This window comes from Meleagris gallopavo, chromosome Z, assembly GCF_905368555.1.
Source record: "Meleagris gallopavo chromosome Z, MGAL_WU_HG_1.1, whole genome shotgun sequence".
NCBI lineage: Eukaryota > Metazoa > Chordata > Aves > Galliformes > Phasianidae > Meleagris > Meleagris gallopavo.
Genome location: NC_139435.1, coordinates 18,226,900 through 18,250,870, shown reverse-complemented (window position 1 = coordinate 18,250,870; position 23,971 = coordinate 18,226,900). Strand labels below are relative to the sequence as shown.

Genomic DNA, 23,971 nt, shown 5'->3' with positions numbered 1-23,971 from the left:
CGCTGCCTCCACGGCTGTACAGGGATTTTATCCAGAGCCGGACGGGGCCGTTCTGAGCAGCAGGAGGCGGGGCCGAGCCGCAGGGCGGGGCCGGCCCACTCGGAGGGGCGGGGCTTTCCCCGAGATATAAGGGCGAGCCCGGGCGCTACTCGGCGTTGGGAGCGCGGAGGGTAGTTGCAGGTGGGAGACGGGTGGGACGGCGGCGCGGAGATGGAGCTGCTGCGAACCATCGCCTACCCGCCGGGCGGCGGCGGCGCCTCCAGCACTACCGCCGCTGCCAGGGGCTGCGAGGCTGCCGTGGGGAGGGCCGGCAGTGCCGAGCCGCGTAGAAGGAAGGCGGAGGAGCAGCCCCACCAGCACGCGCACCCTGCCGCCGAGGTGTCCCGGATTATAACCGACCCCACGACGGGGAAGCGCTACTGCCGCGGAAAGGTGCTCGGAAAGGTAATGGCCGGGCCCGCGCCTGCAGCCCTGCCCGGGCTGTCGCGGCCGGGGTCCCTCTCGCCCGTACGCCGAGCCGTGCTTCCTGCGCCGGCGGGGACCGTGCGGGTGTGCACTGTGTGCGGGGCGCAGCCCTTCGGGAGGGAGCTCCGCACATCTCCGTGTCTTAGCCGGCTGATCTGGCCGAAAGAAGTTACGCTCATTGACTAATGTGCGAGCTGGTGAATGATTCAGTGCGGGGCTTCTTTCCTGCCTTCTCTAATCGCCTTTTTCTCCTGTGTTTCTTCAGGGTGGATTCGCCAAATGCTATGAGATGACAGATTTGACGACAAATAAAGTTTATGCTGCAAAAATTATTCCTCACAGCAGAGTAGCGAAACCTCATCAAAGGGAAAAGGTGTGTGTGTGTGCATGAATGACTTTTTTTTTTTTTTTTTTTTTTTTTGTTCCTCCTCAAACTCTCTTTGTGTGCAGGATTGCCCAACCCTTTTCCTGGAACAACTCCAGCAGAGCTGTCTGCTCTGCGCTTCCCAGGCTTGTGGTCACACGGCTAACAATGCTTTTTTCCTCCTCTCTTATCTCTCCAGATTGATAAAGAGATCGAGCTGCACAGAATGCTTAATCATAGACATGTTGTGCAGTTCTACCACTACTTTGAAGACAGAGAAAATATTTACATTCTTCTGGAGTACTGCAGTAGAAGGGTGAGCATCAACTGGCAGAAATCTAGTGCTGTAATTGATTTAACACTGTAGTGTGTTTAAAAAAAAAAAAAAAAGTATTTTTTTATGGCTTCTTTAGCTCATACATGCATTAATTCTCATTTACTGAATGTGAATTGTGTATGTGAATGCTCAGTGACGCGTCTGCCTTTGTTTTTTCCTCTGCAGTCAATGGCTCACATCTTGAAAGCACGTAAGGTATTGACAGAACCAGAAGTACGATACTACCTCAGGCAGATTGTGTCAGGGCTGAAGTATCTTCATGAACAGGAAATCTTGCACAGGGATCTTAAACTAGGTAAGTTCTGTTCCTCGATGACTTCTAAAAATACACACTTTTTCACCCCTGTCAGCCTTGTACCACTTTAAACTTGTGTGCTGATAGCTTAATTAACAGAATGAGCTTAGTCTATATTGTGGGAAGCTGGAGTTTTTGAGGAATGGAATTAAGTATCAATACTTTTTTTTTTTTAAAAAAAAAAAAGTCTCGGCTAGCTTCTGGCTTTGAATAAAGTATGACTCAGCACCTGTGGCAAATACATTCCTGCTTTGCAAGAAGACTAACCAGAATTTCTTTCTGCTAGGTAACTTCTTCATTAATGAGAACATGGAACTGAAACTGGGAGACTTTGGCTTGGCAGCTAGGCTGGAACCACTGGAACACAGGAGGAGGTAGGAGCGTTTAAAAAAAAAAAAAAAAAAAGCCTTGTAGTATACAAAACCAAATTCACTTAGAAATAAGGGAAAGAAATTCTGTTCCAAAGGAAGAGCTAGTTGTGTCGAGATTTTCCCCTTCTAGAAAAGCTTGGTGTATTTTGACATTTGTGTTCTTCCTCTGAGTATTTGAATAATAGCAAATGCCTGAGGCAGGATACCTGACTAATAGTGCAGATATGAGTCTGCTTTTCCTGTATCATGTGTGAAACACGTCTGCACTATTAGCATTCATAAAAGTCCTCTTTAGAGTCTCTGAGCTCTTGCCTGAACTTGAGAGTAAAACCTGCCTTACGAAAAATAGCTTCTTTCTTCTTTCTGAGCTTCTAACCTAACCTGCCTCTGTGGCCTCTTTGATTTACAGAACAATATGTGGAACACCAAATTACCTCTCTCCAGAAGTCCTCAATAAACAAGGGCATGGCTGTGAATCTGACATCTGGGCCTTAGGCTGTGTAATGTAAGTACTTTGCTGCCTTTGAAATAATATATATCTGTCATTGGGTTAGGCTTTCAAAAGTTCTAAGGAAATGGATGCAGTACTATGTTGGTTTGCAGCCCTTTTTTTAGATGCCTAACCTAAGTGCAGATAAAATGTTTGCAGTAGTTGCTGGCTTGCGTTGTGGGTGCACAAAACAAAGTTGGTTTTCTTTTGTTTTAAAACAGGTACACAATGCTGTTGGGAAGACCCCCATTTGAGACCACAAATCTTAAAGAAACATACAGATGTATAAGGGAAGCAAGATACAGTCTGCCTTCATCTCTCTTGGCACCTGCAAAACACTTAATAGCTAGCATGCTGTCAAAGAATCCTGAAGACCGGCCCAGTTTAGATGAAATAATTCGACATGATTTTTTTGTACAGGTTTGTCTTATCTAGTGTTCTGGCTTGAACCTTATCTACCCTTACAAATGTACTGTGTGGTTTGAAAATTGCTTTTTCAATCTCATTTCCACAGGGCTTTACACCTGACAGACTTTCTGCTAGCTGTTGTCACACTGTTCCTGACTTTCATTTGTCAAGTCCTGCTAAAAATTTCTTCAAAAAAGCAGCTGCTGCTCTTTTTGGTGGTAAAAAGGATAAGGCCAGATACTTCGAAAATCACAGTAAGTGAACTACGGTGCTTGGAACTTACCTCTAAGCTATCAGTGCTGCGCTAGTAACATACAGCTATGATTTAGCAATGAAGCACCTGTATCTATATCTCTGCTTCTTCGGATTAAGTTTGACCTCTTTATCAATAAGTGTAGATGGCGGGCTGCAATCTACACTAACATACATAAGTAAATGCTTCTTCTGGCATACTGACAATCTATATGGGCCATCTGTTAGCCAGTTTACTCTCACAGATCTGTGTATAATGGCACTGCTGTTCTGTCAGACTGTGGCTAGCTTAAAAGTACACCTGGAAGGAGATAAACTGCAACTAACATGTTAGGTTCTTTAATGCAGGATATTAAGCAGCAGTTCTAGATACATCATCAAGACTTTTGTTTTGTTTTCCTGTGTTGCAGATAGACTAGCTAAAGAAGATGAAGAAATTTACAAGCTCAGGCATGATTTGAAGAAGACATCGATAACCCAGCAGCCCCACAAACACAGAACAGATGAGGTAAATACAAGCGAAGTTCAAATCAAATCCAATAACAGCTGGGTGGAGTTGCTATAATGAAGTTATATTTGACTTGGATTTCAAAGCTGAGGCTGTACCAGCACAATCAAGCTTAAATGATGAGCAGAGTTGCTTTAAGAGAGCTTAACAAAGCTTCAACAAAGTATGGTAACCTTTATAGAGTGACTATCTATTTCGTCTTTTGAGTAATTACAGTATCTGCCTAGCATCCATTGTTCTCTGTGTGGAAACTAGTCTGCCAGGTACTCTTTCCCAATATTCCAAATGCAAGGCTTCAGTTCATGATTATGTAGGCCTTCTTAGCTGCTGAGTTCTAGTTCCTGCAATGTGGTGTTCATGCCTGCACGCAGTTGTTCAGTCTTCTGCTTTTCTGCCCTGGCAAAATATTAACAGTGTTCAAGGTGTGAAGTGAACATTAGAACAATGGAAAGACCTGACATGATTCTTTGAGCTCAGTCTAGTAGGAGTTCTTTGTACTCTGCAGGAAGATTAACAAGTTTTCTTGGAACTTATTGTTTGTTGATAGACAGGAGAGCTGTGCAAAATCTTGAGTGTAAGGCTTGGCTCACGTGAACAACAAATGTAACATGTTTGACATCTCTTCTAGGAGATCCAGCCCCTAATCACAACAGTAGCCAAGCCAGGAGCAGTACCAGAAACAAAGCAGACTGGAGACTCTATTCGGATGATTGTCAGAGGAACTTTAGGAAGCTGTAGCAGTAGCAGTGAATGTAAGTGCAGCAAAATGATGTCTCTCATTCCAAACCACACTCCTCCTTTCTTCATATCTCAGATGTGGAAGCCTGAGAAAGCAGCTGTTTCCCTCCCCACCCAATATTTTTGGTACTTCACATTTTACAGCCAGTATGTTGGTAGAAATGACAGTGGAAAGCCAGAAAGGCTAACTGTATTAAAATTACAGTCTAGATAAATTAAGATTTAAAATTAAAGCCTGCTCTGTGTGGTCATGTGAGTCTAATAATCCCTCTCTTTTAGGCCTGGAAGACAGTACCATGGGAAGTGTTGCAGATACAGTTGCAAGGGTATTGCGTGGATGTCTGGAGAACATGCCAGAAGCAGACAGTATTCCCAAAGAGCAGCTGACAACATCCTTCCAATGGGTTACAAAATGGGTGGACTACTCTAACAAGTATGGCTTTGGGTACCAGTTATCAGATCATACTGTTGGTGTCCTTTTCAACAATGGGGCGCATATGAGCCTTCTGCCAGATAAGAAGTAAGAATGATTACAAAATAGATGACTAACTTGAGATAAAGCAATTTTAAGTTTGAATTGCCCATCTCTGACCTCCCTATTTTATTTTTTTTTTCCTGCTTTACAGGACAGTCCACTACTATGCTGAGCTAGGCCAGTGCTCTGTCTTCACAGCTGCAGAGGCTCCTGAACAGTTCATTAGTCAAGTGACTATACTCAAGTATTTTTCTCACTACATGGAAGAGAACCTCATGGATGTAAGTTCAGCACATTCTCGATTTTTTTTTTTTTTTTTTTTTTTTTTTTTTTGAGCTGCAGAAGTGAACTTTAAGCAAGCGAACCCAGCGCTTAATATGGTGTATATTTCCTTTCCTAGGGAGGAGATTTGCCCAGCCTAACAGATGTACGCAGGCCCAGGCTTTACCTCCTACAGTGGCTTAAATCTGATAAAGCATTGATGATGCTCTTTAATGATGGCACATTTCAAGTAAGTTTGGTAGCATCTCCTGACAAAATGCTTCTACTGTACTTAATTGCAAAACTAGCAAGCAGCAGACACTGAGATGAGAAAGTATACAAACAGGAGCTCTCTTCTCTTTTGCAGGTGAACTTCTATCACGATCACACAAAAATCATCATTTGCAATCAGAGTGAGGAGTATCTCCTTACCTACATCAATGAAGACAGGATATCAACAACGTTTCGTCTGACAACTCTTCTGGTTTCAGGATGCTCACTGGAACTAAAACATAGAATGGAATATGCTCTGAACATGCTACTGCAGCGATGTAACTGAAGGGACTGACTCCGTTAAACCATACGGACCCTCTTGTTCACTGTGAAATCTACAGTGGGGATATTGAAGCAACTAGTATGTTAATGGGGATATGTGGTGGTACGAAAACCTGACTGTCATAGTGTGCTGGGCACACTTCTGTTACAGACGCCTGATCCTACTGTTGGACTAAAATGGTGTGACAAGGAGTTCTTCGGACCGTAGTTTTCCTTGCTTCATGTGTGTGTTAAAGATATCTTTGACTTGAATTCTGAGCAGAGCGTGACTTCTTGCTCCTCTATAAGAGAGCATTTTTGATGGAGTTAAACTGTGAATATGCATCTGGAAAGGGAGGGAAGGGCAAAATCCATGGTTATGGAATAGCTGTAATAAGCAGCTTCTGGCTGCTTAACTGTGAACTATGGCCATACTTTTTTCTTTTTTTTTTTTTTTCAGAAACTACCCACACTTGTGGCTGGCAAAGTGCATTCCTTCTTAATAACTTTTTTATTTATTACAGCCCAAAGTGAAGTATTTATTACACTAATTTTTTTTTCTTTTTTTTCTTTTTTTTTTTTTGATCTTGACATTTTGAATATAACTCTATTGGAAATAAAGTGAATGGAAAACCTGAAGCACTCATGTCTGCTCTTTTTACAGTACAACTTCACATCCCTTGCTTCATCTTGCTGTATATCTGGCAGGTTTGCATTCCTAAAGCCACTTAAAAATAAATGAAAGAAGTTGGCTACCAGTCAGGATAGGAGTGATGAGGTATAGAATTGAACAGATTGTACATGACTGTGCACACAAGCATCCATATTGATGAAGCGACAGCATGATGGTGTAGATACTGACACTTAGTTATTGTTCTGAGAGAATACCCCCAATGCTGGGACCAGTACAAGGAGGACTTAACCTGTAGGGCAATCCTATTGCTCCAAAGAGTACAAATGTAAAAGCATTTGCCTTTCCTAAATGGAAGGGAATGCAATATGTCTATTAAATTATGCAAATAGATTGGGTTACTGGGGACTCATGACTCAGTGCAGAATGTCGTCTTGTGGTCTGGGCTTATTTCTCTCTACATTTCTCTCTACAAGTAGTACAGTACTTAGACCTAAATGCATGCCAATCTTCAAGCAGCTGATACAGCAGAAAGCAGTAGTTCAAGTGCAGGCGAGACAAAGATGACAATCCAAGATAGGGAGTAGAGGCTGTAGCACTGACTTTCTTCATCTTGCAGCAAGCATGTGTGAAAGTGAGTGTTTCACCTATGTTGAATACTATGCATTAGGTAGTATTTATTTGCTTCTCAAGTCTAGGCAGGAAGACCTAATGGAGTTCTTCAGATGGGCTCATTAATGCAACAGGAGACAATGATTATTCCTGAGAAGCTACGTCTTAATTGGTTGCACACTGTTGAGCCCTTTCCTCTTAGAAAAGATCTCACTTTTTCTTTATGACACCAGCAAACAATTTAGAACACAAAAATTACTTGTTCTATAGTACTCAATTTATTCAAACAGAAAAAACAGAGTTCTTTTTTGACTGTGTGTGTGTTGGAGAAACTATGAACTTCTACTCCAATGACTTTAATTTCTTTGAATACCAAAATTATTTTCCTGTGGCTGAAGTTCAGGCTGCTGTAAGCAAGTAAACAGGCCTCATACGCAGGATAATTAAAAGTGGGTATAAAAGACCCAAATGCTATTGTAAAATACTAATTGGTTGTGTACAGCTGTAATGCACTTCATTCAATACAGCTAAGTCAATCAGTTGTCTGTGTGTCGTACATATATGTAATACCAGAATTCTTGGTGTTTTCTAAACCCTTCTGTGTCTTTCTGATTAGTGTTCTGTATCCTCACCTCTCTTTTAACTTTCACATTGACAAATAAGAGAGGCTTTTGGATCAGGATAAGGAAAAATATCCATTTCAAAGTACACTGCCCTTTCCCTAGTGCCTGCTTTAGAACTTGTAACATAAAGACTAGTATCTAGAACAAAGGTTCTGAAATTCTCTCCCAGGGTGGATCAAGTCTTAAATGTAGGTCTTCACTGTAGTGAAGTAATTGACCTCCTTTACTCAATCACACAATCCCTGTTGTAATTCTGCAGTTGAGAAAATAAATATTAGAAACATACTTGTCCAGTCCTCCTTATAACACGTCTTATGTTCTCCTGAAAGTAAGTCCTATGTTGTGGATTTTCTGCTTGTCAGGCAGTGGTTCTAATTTTTCTATTGAAAACAAGAGCAAACATAACAGGAGCATTTACTTTGGGAGCATATGTATTTGGAGGAAAATATAGTAATTAAACGTGAAAGTTGACACATAGGTTTCCCTAGGCTGTGTAGTGGACCCAGGAAATAACATTGTCACAGAAAAGCAAATACTTTCTTGTACTTATCAAAACATAGTTATTGAATCTCAAAATACCTTTTTGCAGATGTATACCAGTACTTGCATAGCCCAGTGTGGTAATCTGCCCAGCAAACAAATCAAGGAGAAAATTCAAATAGTTTATTCTTTAATATCAAAATAATAATGCATTACCCAGCAATGCTACTAGTGTCTCAAGTATTCTGGGCCATTCTGTGATTCAATTAAAGTGTTCTAAAATTAGTCCATTTCATAAATTCACTTCAAACACAGTATATAAGAAAAAAAAAGAAAAAGACATCTGGCATTACGTGTTATTCTATAACTTTCATACATTGCCCAGGCTAGTTATGAATCAAGAAAAAAAGATTCAGTTTCTTTCATTACTTCTGAAAACAATCAGATTGGAAAGTAATCCTTCAACTGTCTATTCATAACAATTTCCTGATTGATCAGATGGATTAAAATTCAAGGATGGATTTTCAAAAAACAATATGTAGATTCTTAAAGATAACTATTAAATCTGTTGTTCTTTTTTTATTTGTTTGGTGTTGGGTTTTTTTTTGTGTCTGTTTTTAAACTCCTTATGCCATATTAGCATAAATAGTCTTTAACTGAATTGCCACAATGTTAGAGCAAAGCGTTTGAAGGAAGAAATTAAACTGCACATATACATAACATGTTGGAAATAAATACTGTGGTTCATGAGTTTGCAAACTGGCATATAATTAGCCTCTGAGCTTTATCTGTGTAAATTAACTTCATCATGGAAGCAAAATTTATTTGAAAGATTCTGCTATATAATATAAAATTAGGCTAAGTTTAAACTGTTGCTTGTTTTTTAAATCTGCCATGTAATCAGCAGTAAGAAGAAATTTTTGTTGTCTCTATTATGCATGTGTGTTTTGAACAGGAGTAAAATATTATCCAGATTAACTATTTACTGTCCTTTTCTGTTTATTATTTAAAGAGACACCTAAAACTGGCATGATGGCAATGGTTGCCTGAGGATGGTAGAAGTTCCCCATAACTGGAGGCATTCAAGGCCAGGTTGGATGGGGACCTGGGCAATCTAATCTGATGCATGGTGTCTCTGCCCATGACAGTAGGGTTGGAACTTGGGGAGCTTTAAGGGTCCCTTCCAATCCAAAACATTCTGTGATTGTACCATGGATGATTCTATGATTCTGTGCTAAAAGTGTAAATGTAGTCAACAGTACCTTGAACACATGTGTTATTGATACAAAACTGGTCCAGTTAATGAGTTACTAAACACTTTTTCTTTGGAACTTAAATGGCAGTAAGATTCTTTATAGTCACCTCCAAAAGAACTTTGGCTGAATGAACTTCCCAGCACTTTGTCTTCTCTTGAGGCAAGCCAGAAATGAAGATTACCCCATGGTCTGCCTCCCTTGCTTATCTTCAGTGATTCATGAAAGTCACTGCTTATTTTCCACTGATAATCTCAAAGGCAGTTAAAGGAGAAGGTGGAACAATGGTGTTCTGTAGGTGAGTGTTTGGGTGTCTTTTCATATACAGAGATCTGTAGGCAGAGGTGGACAGAAAGTAGAGGCAGCTGGTAGGCAGCTCAAGCTGGTCAGATGCAAAGCGCCAGGCAGACAAAGTGCTCCCTTTCTGCTCACTAACCCTTCCCAATGATCTCAGCACAACCTCTAGCCTTCCCACCAGAGAAAACCCCATCTTTCTCCTTACCAATTACATTTTGTCCAGAGGAATATTTGTAATCTGACTGTGGCACTGAGTGAATAGATAGCTCAGACTAAAATTTGTTTTTACTCAACCATTTCCATTTAAGAATAAAGTTGAACCTCGGCCCAAAGCCTGTTTAGAGAATTACTACTGCTATTACTAGAGATCTCAGTTAATACTTTTTCCTTTCTTGGACACCTCTACTCACCATCTCTTTTTTTTCTCTGTCCTTTTTTTTCGGAGTTCTACTCTGAAGAATAAACATCGAACAATTTATTTACCTGTATTTAAGATCTTTAGGGCTGGTCACACAACTGTACACATCTCAGACAAAGATTATTCCAAATTTCTGCAGTAATTCAAATAACACATTTAGAACCCAGTCATTTTGGATGTCTTTTCTGTGGACCATTCTTCTGACAGACTCAATTTGCAGTATTTCACATTAAATGACCACCATATCAACACTGTTAACAAGATAAATAAAATGAGGTCTGAAGTCAACTTTTCAATCTTAACACAGGCGCAGGAAGAACTTAGCTTCTCCCACTCATGGTTCAAACGCTGATTTCACAGACACAAGCATTAGCATCAAGTTAATGGGTAAAATTACAATTCAAGAAAATTCAACACACAGGGAATTTTCTCATCTTCTTTTTTTTTAATGTAGTATAAATAAAGACATTGAAAAGCTGTATGGAGATTTATGTGTTTGAATTCATTGGAGGGAAAAAGTGATGGGGGTTATTTAGAAGGATTGGCAACTTTCCTCTTCTTCCTCTCTCCTAAAGACAAGATTATGTGATTATAACATTTACTGAGAGCTGAGCACTTCAGAGAGGAATGGATTTGCAAAAGTCTATTTAAAATGGTTATTTATTTATCTACTTCTCTTAATACCTTTGCAGTGCTAACTATTAACAGATTTTTGGGAAGAAATGCAATTCCTGGAGACTGACCCCAACACAGATAGATACAGGCATAGCTGCTTGTAGCTGAGAACTAAGAAAGCCATAGTCCTTGTCTCTCAAGACCATCAGAACCAGGATTGCAGAGACTTGATGTTGCTATCATTTAAAAGATAAAATATGAAGAAGCAAATATATCTTTCAAGATCCCAATTCTCTCAAGGCCTTCTGTTCTAATATATCATAAAGAAGTAAAACAGGAAAGAAATATGTGTATGCATGTTACACACTCCTCCCTCCCCCACTTCCCTGTTTTGTAAGTCACCTTTGACTGCAATATATCTAATATATTGTTAGAATTGTAGAATAAATAAAAATGAGATGTGAATTTGGATATAAGCTTTTCTGGCTCTAAGGAATGAAAACTACTGCTTCTCTTAGAAAGTAGAAAAGGGGAAGTACAGTACTTGATAAAGTAGGTTATGGCAGATGAGGATAGTCAAGGAGAACAGAAGAAAGGGAGCAAGGTTTTGCCATCAAAGCAAGTTTCATCTTCTAAGGAAAAAAAAAAAAAAAAAGGAAATTTGCTTATCGTCTTCAAGGCCAGCTTCTCATGTCTGCCATCACACAAAACTGTGGATTGTTGCAGTGAAAAATGCATGAGAGGTACAATAAATGGATAGAACAGGAAAAGCTGGACTTTTTAGCACAAGGCAGTTGAGATAAACTCATGCTAATTTAAATTCCTTTTATTATATATTAGCACAGGCTGAAGATGTTTTGTATGAAGTTTCATTTCGCAAGTAAAGAAAGCTGGTCTGATTTTCAGACACAAAACTCTGTTAGTGCTGGGTATCTATGGAAATGAAGTGGATGGTCCCTACTTACAATAAAGTCTAAATATCTTACAACACGACATAGAGTGAGGTGGTGTTAAACAGAGGTCGTGGAAAGGTGAATGCATGCAGAGAGTTTACAGTACAGTATGTGATGCTTTTTATGACTCTCTAAGCATTTATACTGAGCTCATCTTCACATCTATTTGTCTTTCCCATCATGCCAGTTCCTTCTTGTTACTGCTAATTACAAATAATTAGATAGTTGGCTCAAGAAGGTGAGTAATGACATGGAGGATATGTAGGAACATATAGGTTTTCAGAAGGGTTCTGGAAAAGGTGGAGGAGTCTGTAGCTTCCAGAGGAGGAGAAGTTGTTAGAAGGCCATGTGTCAGTGGAAGGAGCCCTGGGAAGGAAACATGGAAGAGGGCTGGCTGAAGGAACATGTTTTGAATCCTCTCCCAACACAAATATGCTGTGAAAGAAATGGAGAGCTGAAGAGGCAGAGCAGGAGGAGGCAGTGAAGGACAAGCCCAGAAAAGGCTGTGACATGCCTAGGGGAGAGGGGTTTCACAGCAGACCTAGGCAAGTTCTAAGGCCTCACAGTTGGCCCTGAGGGGGAAAGCCTGCTTTCAGCCACCTCATCCCCACATTAGACTCATAGGACAACAGGAAAGGGGGAGAAAAAGTGGTTTCGTTTTATGGAGGTGAAAATATTAAATTAAAAAAAAGCTATAGAGGAAATTAAATTGATCCAGTAGTCAGTAAAGGGGAAGAAGGAGCAAGTGGGAGCTCATGTTTGGATCAAAGGAGTGAACTTGAATGTCACCTCATGAATTTGTGTTGAAGAAAGCTGTTAAAAGACAGCATTCTGAAGAGGATGGAAATGACAGAAAAGACAGCTGGCACACCATTCTGGTGATAAAAGCAGGCATGAACTGAGGGGAGAAAGTGATATGATTAGGGAAAAAACAGAAAAAGAAATCAACAAAAAAAGAAGGGTTGAGTGTAAAAGTTCAAAATTGAAGAAAAATCAGAGCCCTTCCCCATTAGGAAGAGCTGAGAGTAGAAGGAAAATATTTGAACTTACTTATTATTAGCCTTTGTGTATCTGCTGCCAGCAGAGCTGGAGAGCAGACTAAAGTGGGTCAAGAGGAATACCAGCAATGAGAGAATGAAAGCAAGAGATGCAAGCAAGGTGCTAATGGAGCATGGAATAGAGACTGTATGAAGTGGGGTGCAAACAGAGAGCGCAAATTCCCCTCCGTCCGAAGGAGAAGGTGCTATGTCAGGAGGCCTGAGGCAGAATGCTTAATACACACAGTATACGTGGCTGAGAACATTAAAGTAAGTGCTTAGAAAACGTTCACAATCTCAGTAAAACAAAGGATTAAGAATGATCCAGTTAGATTAGAGGTGGTAGCTTTGGGGACCAGTATTGCAAGACAATGCATTACTCCTCTGAGTCACCAGTTTCATTCTTGCATGGGCCTTTATTAACTGCAAATCTTTACCTCCTGACAGCTGCCTATGGACCATGTGAAATGAGTTGGTGGCTTATTCCTGCTCATATTGAGCCAGTATCCACATTACAAAAAGCATCACTACTAATTACAAGCCATTTGCACTAATTGGTATCCTTGCTGGAAGTCTTCAGAGGGAAGACTAATGACTAAGCAACAGGTAAGGCAACTAAAACCCTGTTTCCATCAAGCCAGGTCAGGGACTATGTTGGGTAGTTGGCCAAGCCAATTGTTGCCTTGAGATGTGACAGATTTGGGTGACATTTTTGGAATGAAACATTGACATTCTAAACCTTGGCTTTCAGCAGTGATGGAGCTCTGTGACTTTCATATGCGGCAGCTATCCTATACTGCTGCTAACAATGCAAAGAACTTCCCATCTCCTAATATTTTGCTATGCTTTTTTTCTGACTTTCTAGTTGTTACATTTAGTTGTGCATTATCTCTATAAATGACAAAGTATAACTTCTGTTTTCTAACTGATACATGACATGTGAAAGTAATGTCTTGATAGAATATTCTACCTCAGGTTTCCCGATTCAAGTAGTTTCAGATTTAGAAACACAGTAGAAAATAGCTGTAACAATCCATCTTTCTATGAGAAAAGTAAGGTGGAAATGGAAGGAATTGTAAACCTCTTGTCTCCTGGTTTTACTAGTTACTGACTCTCCTTCCATCATGCAACATTTGTGTAACTGGAGAAATATGGGGCGGGAAGGCTGGGAGAGAGCTGGGGGGGAGAAGGGGAGAGCTGAAAACACATTAATTAATCTAAATATTAACAACAGCTACAACAGCTAATATACCAGGCTGCAGGAACCTTAATGTTTCCTCGGTATCTAAAGATCACAAGTTTGATATAGAGAGCTCAGATAGTCTGAAACTTTTGGAACAGACAAACAGAGCACAGTGCATGGGACAAGTAGATTTCAGGGAAGTGTGTGGAAGCTGGAAATATAGTTACCTAAAAAGTAAAACAATTATGCAGCATGAAAAAGGAGAAAAAACAACAGATGATACTGTAATTGCATTGACCAATTTACTGATAAGCTCCATTCTGACATTTCGTAAGACTGAATATTTGACGTTGGAGTTGTAATTATGTCCAATAGCAGAGATTTATAAATACAGTGTTTTATTCAACCAGTCTGAACTCCACTAAACTAGAAGATGGAAGAAAATGTAATCAGTGTGTCCTCTGCCATTTCAAGGACTTTCTGAAATTTCATTAAAGTAATTCTCCCTTTGATAGTGCAAAGAAAGAGCATTTACATATTTGTAATTCTAAGAATGTTTATAAAAAGATTTCTAATTTCACTAGAGAGAAGGGATCTGTTCTTCAATGTCTTCTACTAATGAGTAGATATAAAATAACCATAAAGCTTTTAAATCACATGCTTTCAAGAATGCTCTCTAAGTAAGATTATCTTAGGCACAAAGAACAAATAAGATGAATATACCTAATATTATCTAGGCACAAATCCAGAATGTGGTTTTAAGTTGAATTTAGAATAAACCTCCAGCATTTCAGATACTGCACAGCAAACTGCAACACAGTTTTAGCTTCTTATTCTTTTCCAAATTGAGCTAAAAATAAATACCAAGTTGTTGTGTTGTTTGTTGTTTGATTGTTTGCTTAGTGTTTGCTTAGAGTTTATTTCTTTGTTTTGATTTTGGATAAATTTGACTGATTGTCCACATTTTAGAAAGTAAACTCTTACTTTGCCCATAATTAATGCTTCCCCCATAATGAAGGAATGTGAATTCTATTAATCTAGATAGAATATACCTTCCTTATTGCCTTAGATGCTTATTATGGACAAGAGGTGCTCAGCTGGGACACATTAGTAATTCCACCAATACAAGAAATTTTGCAATGAGAAAGGGAAGCTGTAGTTGTTGCCAGAGCTTTCATTACATGAAGACCAGAGATAACCAGTCTTTTGGATTGTGATTAATGTTAATGATTTATACAAACGACTAAGTGTCTTTCTGAAGAGGAAGGACTCGAGGTCCTTTCTCTCGAGGAGCTTGCCAAGCAGTTGCCACCAGTAACTGCTGTCCTCTGTGAAATCCTCCTGATTTCAGGAAGTGTTCAGACAAGCCGAAGGAGCTGAGTTAGTATATTCTGTTGTAGCACTGTGTACTAATTATAGACATAGAATAATTGTTGAGTAATAAGGCAGTAAGGAATGACAGGACGAACAACAATAAGATTATGTGGTCACTTGGCAGGGGATGGTGCTCAGTATAATGCAGTTAAGGGGGGTTGTTTGTTTTGTTTATTTTTTTCTATTCTAATTAGAGTGTATGTCCTATTTTGCTAATGTTATTAAGGTATTGTGAAAGGTCTGTGTCTGAGGGATGGACTTAAGAGAATTCAGGACAGTGAACTTGCAGAACAACTCAAGACAGGTACTCTGTGCAGGGTGTATGATGTGAACAAGAGCTGTTGTAACATGATAACAAAGACAGTTGGCATTGGTAAATTAAGGGTAATAGGACATTGCAAAGTCGTGATATGACTTATCTGTTATCACTTACATCAATGGGCCATTAACCTAAATAAGAAGCACATTTAAGTTCAGAGACATGACTTTTGAGAAAATATCTAAAACAGGCAGAAGCAGACTGGCCAGAGCACTCTCTCCTAGTACTCCAAGCTAGTCAGAAGCAAGAGTCTCAGGTCCTTGCAGCTACTATACCAAATACACCCTGAGAAAAGACACTTTTGGTATGGTATTTATACGTGTCTTTCAGATGGAATCACACAATCACAGAATGGCTCGTGTTGGAAAAGATGCAGTTCCAATTCTCCTGCCAGGGGCAGGGCTGCCTCCCACTATCTCACACTGCCAGGGCCCCATGGCCCACCCTGGCCTTGACACCTCTAGGGATGGGGGACCCACAGCTTCTCTTGACAATCTCTGGCAGTGCTTCACCACCCTCTTATTAAAAAATTCTTTCCTAATGTCTAATCTAAATCTCACTGCTTTTATTTTAAAACTGTTTCTCCTTGTCCTATCTGTCTGTATAAAAAGTCAGTCTTCTACCTTCTCATAAATTGCCTTTAAGCACTGGAATGCTGCCATGAGTTCTCTCTGAAGTCTTCTCCAAGCTAAACAAGCCCACCTCCTTTAGCCTGTCTTTTTAGGAGACGTGCTCTAGCTGTCTGATCGTCTTCATGGCCTTCCTATGGGTTTGCTCCAACAGCTCCATGGAGCTGGCTTACATTCAGGCTTACATACAGGAATAGGCTTTGGTGGTCGCATCTATTATGCCCATCTGTATAAACTTACTGACCACCACTGATACTGAGATCTCTATATCTTATATATATATATATATATATATATCTTATATATATATATATATATATATATATATCTAAGATCAATACTTGCCTGTTCTGGGCTATGGAAAGTGGAGGTAGCTGTTTGTATCTGATGAATTTCAGAAATGTTCAGAGCTTTACTAGTCTTCCTAATTTTTATTCTTTCGTTCCAAGGATGAAGAGCTAACGTGGAGAGCTTTCAAAGTCAAACAGAAAATAGTTGTCCAGAATTTCAATAAGAAGTTTAAAGAGAAATTAACTTATTATTACAAGTGTTTCAGTAGGAACAAACATGTATGTATGCACTCACACAGAGAACAAACTGCACATTTATTTCATGGAAAATATAATCATCAGCCAGGGAAATGGAAGACTCAAAGCACCAGGAAAAATAGTGTGTTGATCATAAAAATAAGATTTTTTGCTTATTTTTAATATGCTAAATGAGACCAAATCATTTAATAGGTCATCCTGTTATTATGTGGGACAACCTGATAGATAATGTTTTCTGAGCTGCTTTCCTCACAATATCAACTGATTCTTGCAGCAGTGGTTTATTCTTTAGTCTTTGTAGTTTGCCAACAAGGAGATAACATGCAATTGTGTGAATGTGCATGCCTTTGCCTTTCCCTTTGTCTGATCTTGCTGGAATTACTCAGAAAACAGATTTGTTTGCCTACCAAATCTTATTAGTCTCTCTAGTGTACTGATACTAGAAGTAAAACAGAATCATAGTTAATGTATATCACAAGTTAAACAATCTTTACTAAGTGTTGTTTATAAATACTTGATGTGGCAGAATATAAAATTATAAGATTATGGAATAATAGAATGGGTTGAAAAGGACCACAATGATCATCTAGTTTCAACCCCTCTGCTGTGTGCCACCACCAGACCAGGCTGCCCAGAGCCACATCCAGCCTGGCCTTGAATGCCTCCGGGGATGGGGCATCCACAACTTCCTTGGGCAACCTGTTCCAATGTGTCACCACCCTCTGGGTGAAAATCTTCCTCCTAATATCTGACCTAAACCTTCCCTGTCTCAACTTAAAAATATTACCCCTTGTCTATCACTATCTATCCTCGTAAACAGCAGTTCCCCCTCCTGTCTATATGCTCCCTTCAAATATTGGAAGGCTGCAGTGAGCTGTCCCCAGAGCCTTCTCTTCTCCAAGCTAAACAAGCCCAGTCCCCTCAGCCTTTCTTCATAGGGGAGATGCGCCAGGATTTTCTCTACTGGGATTAAAATCCTCAAATATTGTTATTTGGCATAAAAGTGATCACAGAGTTTCTTTTCTTTTCTTTTATTTTTCCTTTTCCTTTTCCTTTTCTTTTTCCTTTTCCTTTTCCTTTTCCTTTTCCTTTTCCTTTTCCTTTTCCTTTCTTTCCTTTTCCTTTCTTTTCTTTTCTTTTCTTTTCTTTTCTTTTCTTTTCTTTTCTTTTCTTTTCTTTTCTTTTCTTTTTCTTTTCTTTTCTTTTCTTTTCTTTTCTTTCCTTTTCTTTCCTTTCCTTTCCTTTCCTTTCCTTTCCTTTCCTTTCCTTTCCTTTCCTTTCCTTTCCTTTCCTTTCCTTTCCTTTCCTTTCCTTTCCTTTCCTTTCCTTTCCTTTCCTTTCCTTTCCTTTCCTTTCCTTTCCTTTCCTTTCCTTTCCTTTCCTTTCCTTTCCTTTCCTTTCCTTTCCTTTCCTTTCCTTTCCTTTCCTTTCCTTTCCTTTCCTTTCCTTTCCTTTCCTTTCCTTTCCTTTCCTTTCCTTTCCTTTCCTTCTTTCCTTTCTTTTCTTTTCTTTTCTTTTCTTTCTTTTCTTTTCTTTTTCTTTTCTTTTCTTTTCTTTTCTTTTCTCTATGTAGAAAAGTAATCATGTAGAAAAGTAATCATTAGGAGCACATAATTTTTTTTTTCCCCAGTAGAGGCAAACACATGATGTTACTACTGTAAAGAAGTGTTGCTAGACTGGAGATCTGATAAAGTTTATCTGGAAAATTGTGTTGTAACACAAAATTTATTCTCGTGCAAACTTTAAATGACCAAGGGGATTTCAGTAGGAATTCAGTGAATAGAATTGGTTCACACCTGAACAGTTTTATGGGACTTTACTTTTATATCACTCATAAGTTGTTCTTTATCTGATGTTTTATCACATTCAGGCTCTTCAGAAATTTCTTTTAAGTTCTCACAAAAACGCATCAGATTTGTTAATGTCACAAACCACTCTGCAACATCATTGTAGAGCACTGGCTTGGTATAAGAAGTTTGGTTCACATGATAGTACCAAGTAAATTTCCTTTGGGTAATACTTGTGAAGAGAACTGGTGAAGAAACCTCTTGACATGAGCTTCTACTGGGTTTCTTGAAGTACTTTCAAAGTAAGCAAAAATTCGTCTATACTGTTTAAGTACAAATCTATTTTTGATTCATGAGTGGGAAAATCTTTCCTGCTAATGCCATGAACAGGTATGTGTTTTTATAGTCTGTATAAATATTTTGGTGAAGTCTGAAGTGTCAGAACAGTGTGCTGATTTTTATGTATTTGTTTTATACAGCAAATTCACTTTTATAGGATAAGTCTCTCCATTATTGCCCACTCACAAATAAATATTTTTCAAAATATATGTATCACTGGTCTATGAAATAACAAGCTTTATTATTGAAAGGGGATTCCAGATTCTTTGAAAGCTACTTGTGCTTTTCAAAGTGATTTTTTTTTCTTTTTTAATGTAAACTGGTAAAAAGCAAAATTTACTATGGAAATATCACCCCATTTCAGGAAGAAGATTCATCTGTGCATGCTTGTGCCATACATGAATGCCTGAAGAAGGGGTGAGTAGTGTTATTTAGGGTGGAAGGGACTTCTGTAGAGCATCTGTAAGCAGAACTACATTAACAAGCAGATCAATTAGCTCAAGACGTTGTCCATTCCCATTCTAAAACTCTCCAAGGACAGAGAACTCGCAGCTTGCCTGAGCAACAAAATCCAGTGCTAACAACACTCATTGTGAATATTTTTTTTCTTTGCATACAACTGCAATTCCACTTGTCACATTCTTGTCTTTTTGTTGTATATATCCATAGGTGTTAGGCTTGGCATTTTGCTGCATTTATCCAGAAGGGTCTGTCTCTATTTTCTGTATAACAATCCTTTGCACAGAGGAAGACGGCAGACAGATTCCATTTCTTCTTGTGAACTGAGCTGTGCCCTAACCTAATATCATCCACAAACTCACAGATGGTGCATCTCCTCCCATTGTCTTTGTTATTGATGAAAATGTTAAACAACATTAGCCCCCATGTCAACCTCAGGAATGCTGCTTGTAGCTATCAGTTATTCTTTCAGTGATAAAGGCAAAGAAATGTTAAAACTCTGCTAATCAGACTGATTTTCAGCTTCCTTGCAGCCTACCTATCCAAAACTCTTTTCCTCAGTTTGTCTACAAATATGCTGTGGAAGATTACACCAAAAGTCTTGCCAAGATCAAAGTCAACAACATCCACTCCTTTTCCCTCATTCTTTTCCATGTTGAACATGGACATCTTGTGCTGAAGCATAAAAACCCTTGCCAGCATCAGGGTTCCAGGACAAAGGCCTGCAGTTTCCTCTACTTCCCGCCAGTCAGATAATGTAACATGAGTGTTATTCCTCTAACAGGAAAGAAATACTTTTTCTCTGTTCTCTGTCATTTTTCAGCTTTCTCTAAATGTAGATTGCTGAATGATTTTTAACTGTATAAGATTGTACACAAACTGGGCTGGTGTAACTCCACTGAGTTACAGCATATTTATTAGTTTAGCTGGTTTGTAGAAGAAACAGCTAATCCAATCCATGCTATTATATCTTACAGTTCTTTTTGCCAATGAAGGATAAAATTGCTCTTAGAGGAAGGTAACTCCTCTCTCAGCATACAAAGTCATCTGATGAATTCAGAAGAGAAACTTGAAATAGATTTGCTGGATATCTGATCTTTGACAGAATCTGGTCTTGTCTCACTGAGTTCCTGGCATGGAGACGGAAGCTGCTGGTGGATATGGAGGAGAAATACTGCTGTAGGTCTCTACTGTGAAGTGATATTTCAGATCTTCTTACCTTTAAAAAAACACCAGAACCACACCTTGACAAATCGGGAAAAAATTGTCCAAGCCCTTCAGAAGTTTACCTGTCCTTTTCCTCTGTGTTTCTTGTTGCTGATTTTTTGATATCTTCAGTGCTGTATTTGGCGGAGCTTTTTGGAGGTGTCTTGTCTTCATGCTTAACCTAGGACTCCTCTTCTAGTAAGCAAGTAACTTCAGTGGTCAGTAATTAAACTGTTTCAGACTTGTCACCTTTAGCCTTCTTTGGACTCATTTTGATGACTGTAGTTTCTGAAACAGTTCAAAACTGCATCTCTTTTTTTCCATTTTAGTGATCTGAGATTAACATTCATTATAAAATCAGAATATTAACTTATCTGCCAGCCGTGAAGCCACTTGCCATGAAGAAAAGCTTCATTTTTATTTTACTTTGTATTTAGAAACAACAAAATCAGGGAATTTAATGTCTTTTAGTAAGCATTGGTGTGGGTTTTATAGAAAGCTGTACACTCTCAAGCCAAGGATAATAAGTGGTATACTGCCAAGGGAATATTTATTCTAAGGTTATACTTCCTATGAAAATACAGCTTTTTTTTCATGTTCTGTCCAGTATATGCATCTGTTATTGAACAGCCTGAATCTTTTGGAATTGTCATTTTATATAAATTAAAATTCTACAAAAGTAATGCTTCTTGTATGCTTATTATTTTCTTCCTACAACATCTTTTTCTTTCATTTGTTTTCCTTAAGAACAATTATTCCTTAGGAAGTTGTTAGCCATTTCACATTGTACATCAGGTTTTTAAAGCAGATTTACTCATTTAACAGTTCCCTTATGCCAAACCTCCATCAGTATGAATAATGAAGAGTGTCATACAAAGATAATCCTTTCCGCAGCAACACCAATGAGGTACTTTTCCACTCTGACCCATTTACTACTGTCATCTTCTGCATCTTCCTGTAGCTATAGTTGCAATTCAAATGAACATTATACTCTACCAAATGGGAGATAATTCCTGACTTCTTACTTTGTAATAGTGGGTGATCCAACCTCTTATTCTGATGTAAGATGTTCAGAAAGAAAATTAAATCACTTTCTATCTGTCATACTTGATACTGTGATTATTTCGATACTTAAGCCATTGAAATGAGGAAATAATTTAAAGAGCAGGCAGTGCAAAGGCTAGCTTACTTCTCAATATTCTTTCCTGAGTAAAGTCCAACTTGCTAAACCTTTCTCTGATTTCAGTCATTCTTTTTCCAGTCAAACTCCTAGTGAAGACCGCAGCAGACACAAGAGTATAATGCTCTTAGTATGTATAAATGATCAAAGTTTCAGTGTGAGTTTGGTATACTTAAGGGGATTTAGTGAGAAAGACTGCTGTTTTGGGGAAGGCTGGAGGCTTGAACCTATGACTTAGGAACTTGTTATCTAATACTGTGAGATTGCTGTGTGGCTGAAATAAAGAGAAAACAGAACTAATCTGTATCTGTTCTTTAAGTGCTATGTCAGTAATATTATTTACGTAATAAATAGTAACAATTCAGATTTGATAAGTAAGGCAAACAGCCTATTTTATTCTGTTGATGTTAGCCCCAGATTTTGTTTCTAAAAATAATTTCAAATATCACAATTAATGTATTTCCCTCAACACAAGCACTTATAGATAAATACGCACAGAGTATTGTGATTTTTAAATCAATCTAGCCTATTCTGAATAGATTATAAAACCACCGAGGAAAAAAATATACTCTTTTTAGGAAGTACCTTATGTTTTCAGGAATTGATGTTGGAAGGAAGATGGTAACAAATGCCATATGTAACTGGACTAAAAAAAGAGTGTAGCTTGCTTACTCCTCCTGATTAATAGGAATGAAAAGTGACAGTAGGGGTATAAAAAGAAGTAAATACTAAGTGCAATGTAATTGTTTTTTTATTTTTTTATTTTTTTTTCAGAGGCAGTGAGAAAATACCAATTTATGAGTACATTTAATCTCAACTGATCACCATGGCAAAAGGGTTTTAGTTGAAGTGGAGAGGTCCCCTGTTTGAAAATTGCCTCTGAGGATTTAATTTCATTTACATTCTTTTATGCATGTTTAATGAATATTCAGTCTTATTTTAATTTGTAATGATAAATATGCTAATGTGTTTTTTGTTCTCCCCAAAAGTAATTGAACATCTTATTGCTGTGCTCTAGGCTAACACAATGTGAATATCTAATACAGGAGTTCATGTACTCTTTTATTTAAAAAATACAGGCTGGTCACTGCTTTTTATGTATTGAAAACAGACCTGGAACCCATCCGATTCTTGAACTCCCTAGGGCTACACTGAGCACAGTTCCTAGCTGGCTAGACTGAGATACAAGTTTATCACAATAGGCAAAATGTCAGCCGAATAACCCAGTCAAGGTTGCTGTGTAGAAGCCACAGCAGAGCTGGGAAAAATCTAAGCAAATTTATCTGATAGCAATGGAAGAATCTTGCAGGTAGCACAAGATGCTGTTATCTAAACTGGGGCTGCTATGCTTCAGTACTGCATTGATGTGCTTGGTCTGTTTGGTGTTGTGGCAGCAGATCCAAAGAGCAGCCAAGAAGCTGCTGTGCATGGCACTCTTGGTGGAATTGACTTCTAATCAGTTCCCCGAATGCAAGCAGTACCAAAGCAAATGGATAAATCTCTTTGTTCTGAAATTCTGGAATAGCACAGAACTCTAATCTCAGATAATTTTGGAATACTACTAAAGGGGAAGAAAAATCTTATTACCTTGTCTGTGACCAAGATTGTTTCACAAGGCTGCTTTATCCTTTCCTCAGAATTAGCACTTCCTAGTCTGTTTTTCAGATTTTTTTTTCTCACTGTTTTTAAAGTAATGTAACAAATCTGAAGTCCAATAATAAATTTGTCCCATATGCCCAAAATATAAATTAACAGCTCTACATGAAAAGCTGGGCAACCTGCTTATTTAATGTTGTTTGTTGCATTTTTAAAGTGGCATTTGACAATCAGCTTTTAAAAAACTCTTTTGTAAAAAGCACTTTAATCCAGTATGTGATTTACTCATGATACACATATGGTCTCTCTTTTATATCATTCAAACACCATATGTAATTGGACACATTTTCTTTACTTCTGCTCAACAGTATTCCATGATTATTGTTTTACTCAGTGTATTGAACTGTCTAAAAATATCCTTCATCATTTTTCCCCTGATTACATTATTCTCTCGTACCCTTAGCACTTCATTTCTCAGCCGACTGATTTGACAGTTTTGAAAAGGGCAGAAATTATCAACTGAAACTAACAAGCTCATGTTATTTCTCCAGATTTTACTCTGCAGAACAATGCAAAAAGGATGACCCATTTTTCCCTCTTCCCAAGATTAAAGGCTGATACATCAAGCATCCTGGAACTATTTCCAATTTGCAGTGATTTCTCTGGGCCAGACATGCTTCCACTTGTACATTCCAGCCTTTAAATCAAGCTCCCTCATTGATAAAGACTCTTGCCTTGTAGTCTAAAAGGAATTATTGTCAAAGACAGGAAAACATAACTGAAAAGAAATGCAAACATAGTCATCTGTAAAAACACTACAAGTTACTAACATGAGCAATCCTTTTCAGTGCTCCAGATGCAGATACAATCTTTGGCTGATAAGGTCAAATCTCCTTCAGAAGCACCTAGTGCAGCATGCAGTCTTCCACATCTA

The 23,971-nt window shown here is 38.6% G+C and overlaps 1 protein-coding gene across 1 annotated transcript; it reads left to right on the top strand.

The window, feature by feature from the left end:
• Positions 1–135: 135 nt before the first annotated feature.
• Positions 136–6,137, top strand: PLK2 (polo like kinase 2). Its single transcript, XM_085213552.1, has 14 exons — positions 136–444; positions 731–838; positions 1,029–1,145; positions 1,332–1,461; positions 1,748–1,835; positions 2,242–2,337; positions 2,544–2,742; positions 2,837–2,984; positions 3,393–3,490; positions 4,119–4,242; positions 4,508–4,748; positions 4,855–4,984; positions 5,104–5,214; positions 5,332–6,137. Exons 1-14 carry the CDS (start codon positions 211–213, stop codon positions 5,521–5,523), a joined length of 2,016 nt encoding a protein of 671 aa, XP_085069678.1. The 5' UTR covers positions 136–210; the 3' UTR covers positions 5,524–6,137.
• Positions 6,138–23,971: the final 17,834 nt, after the last annotated feature.